Source organism: Anoplophora glabripennis, unplaced genomic scaffold, assembly GCF_000390285.2.
Source record: "Anoplophora glabripennis isolate ALB-LARVAE unplaced genomic scaffold, Agla_2.0 scaffold588, whole genome shotgun sequence".
NCBI classification, from domain to species: Eukaryota; Metazoa; Arthropoda; class Insecta; order Coleoptera; family Cerambycidae; genus Anoplophora; species Anoplophora glabripennis.
The window spans coordinates 102,182-104,597 of NW_019416665.1; the positions used below are offsets into that span (position 1 = coordinate 102,182).

The 2,416-nt window shown below is 35.1% G+C and overlaps 1 protein-coding gene across 1 annotated transcript in view; it reads left to right on the forward strand.

Moving 5' to 3' along the window:
- Positions 1 to 1,077: 1,077 nt before the first annotated feature.
- The window catches only part of LOC108912870, a 27,975-nt gene continuing 26,636 nt past the window's right edge, over positions 1,078 to 2,416 (forward strand). Inside the window, exon 1 of the mRNA XM_018718282.2 lies at positions 1,078 to 1,359. Within this exon, the coding sequence (XP_018573798.2) occupies positions 1,166 to 1,359 (194 nt within the window). The 5' untranslated portion in view covers positions 1,078 to 1,165. The remainder of the gene's footprint in view (positions 1,360 to 2,416) is intronic.

The following is a 2,416-nucleotide window of genomic DNA, read 5'->3' on the forward strand; positions in this document are numbered from 1 at the left end:
CTAAAGCTTGTAGACAGTCCGGTCTGCCGAGGATGTGAATCGGCGGATGAAACTTCTCTGCATATCCTGGGCGAGTGCCCGGGATTTGCACGTAGCAGAATGGCGCTCCTTGGGAGACCCTATTTGGAACCCAAGGAACTGAGAGAAGTGTCAGCAAGGAAGCTTTTGGACTTTGTAAAAAGGACAAATCTACTTGCTGAATAGGACTAGTAGTGGGACGCACACTAGGCCTAATTAGGCCGCAGTGCTATGGGACTTTTCAAAGGACCAACCACTAGATGAAGATGAAGATGAAGGTTTTTGCAAGTAATTAGTATTAAATATTAGATTTTTGGTTTTATAAATGGCTAAAATTGACTTCAAAGTTATACCAAAACTAAACTAAATAAGCTTTTTAAATCGTAAACTTAACCTAATAATAATAATTGACCTAGTGGTCTCGAAAAATAAAAAAGCATTTTTCGAATTTTTGTCAAAGAACAAAAAGTGTTTATTTTTGTCCATTTTACAATAAAAAACTGTTTTCAAAGCCATTCGCCGAGTAATTTTTTTTTATAACTTATTTGTTTATAACAATTGACTGACCACGCTGAAAAATATAAAAAATATATGTAAATTATCAGAAAAATACACTTTATAAAATAAAAAAAGTTTCATGTTGTAGGTTTTTGTTTTAAAAATTTAGTCGGTTCATGCCTTTTTTTTAGGGGCGAACCGCTCGCCTATTAAGGTCATGACAAAGAAGACATTTTTTTGGTCCAAAGTAGATAAGGTCGAAAATCGATATAGTAAAAATACTGAGAAATTCTTCATGGCAATGTTTACTATGGGGTTGCCTATTATTTGGCGTATGTGACGTCACTACTAAAAAGGTCTATTGTTATATCGCTGTTAAGCCTTGAAATATCATATCAATGTGCATGTTAACTGAACAAAGTCTTACTTAAACAAACCACAAAATCGGTCTACCATCGGGCTAGTCCTATCCTCAAATCGGTTTCACACGACGTCCAGTTGGGATGTTGTTTATCGCGTATCACAGTTGTAAGGCAGGATTATCTCTTGACCCCCGGATCTTTACCGATAATCATTATTATTCAAAGTCGACCATAAATACGAGTTATTTGTACGAAAAGCGTTTGGCGTTGTTCGTAACTAATCGAAAATGTACTGGTCGGTAAGCGGGGCTGTCCTGGTGTGGGTTCTCTTTCTCGAAGGCGTTTACATGCAGGAACAATGGGAGATCGACGCGAATAATGCTCTCATTGAAGTGAACAACTATTGTAAATGCGTAAAGAACCATTACTGCGACGACAATAACTTTATTATCACCGATGGACGCAATTTGTTTAATGAGAGGTAAGTTTTGCTATGCGAATTCTATTGATTATAAAAGGTGTTAAATTAAAGTTTAAGATTAACAAGATTCATTATTTCTCATGCATATATGTATACAGGATGTTTCGCATAAGTAGTAGAGTTCAATTGGGCTATTTTAAAAGGTTGATAAGGGATGATGCACCATTAAAAGGGACATCATTTTTTAACCCGTTGACGGACTTAACAAATTATTATTTTATTTTATGGGGAATTTAATTCTAGAACTTTTCTTACTCTTGATAGTTTTTAAAAAGTTTTGTGTTTTCAACAAAAACACGAATAACTAATAATAAGTACGTATTGTAGCTGTTATTTAAAATCATCGAAAATTCAAAAGTTGGCTATGAATTTATACGTCAAATTTGACGATCTACAGTGCTTTCGAAAAGTAACGAATAAATTCATTATTGTTTAAACTGAGAAGTTTTCGAAAAAATCCCCTGGCACGTCGATTTTGTTTTTAAAAAAGGCACTTTTTGACATACGACCCATATTTGTGACGTCATCGTTGTTCGAGATATGACGTCATCAACAATTTTTTTAAATAGCAACCCCCAATTTTGACCATGCCATTTGAAAGAGCGTGTCATTCTACATACACAGATCATGAAAAATTATGGTGTTACATAACAAAAATTTCAAGATAATAATGTTTGAAGATTTTAAAATTTAATTTTCACAATACTGAAAATGATAATGATTATGTAAAAATCGACTAAATTAAATGTTCAAATTGTGCACCGTTGGCTGCCTGACAGTAGCCAAGACGATTAATAAATTCTTTTTGGACATTATCAATAACTTCAGGAGGTATACGATGTATCTCGTGACGAATTCTTGCTTTTAAATCTTCTAAATTAACCGGTCTAGTAACGTATACTTTGCTTTTTAAGTATCCCCACAAGAAATAATCTAGGGGTGTCAAATCAGGCGATCTGGCTGGCCACTCAATCGGCCCCCTTCTCCCTATCCAACGATTCGGGAACAGCTCATCTAAATAAGCACGGACAGGTGTTGCATAATGGGGAGGTGCACC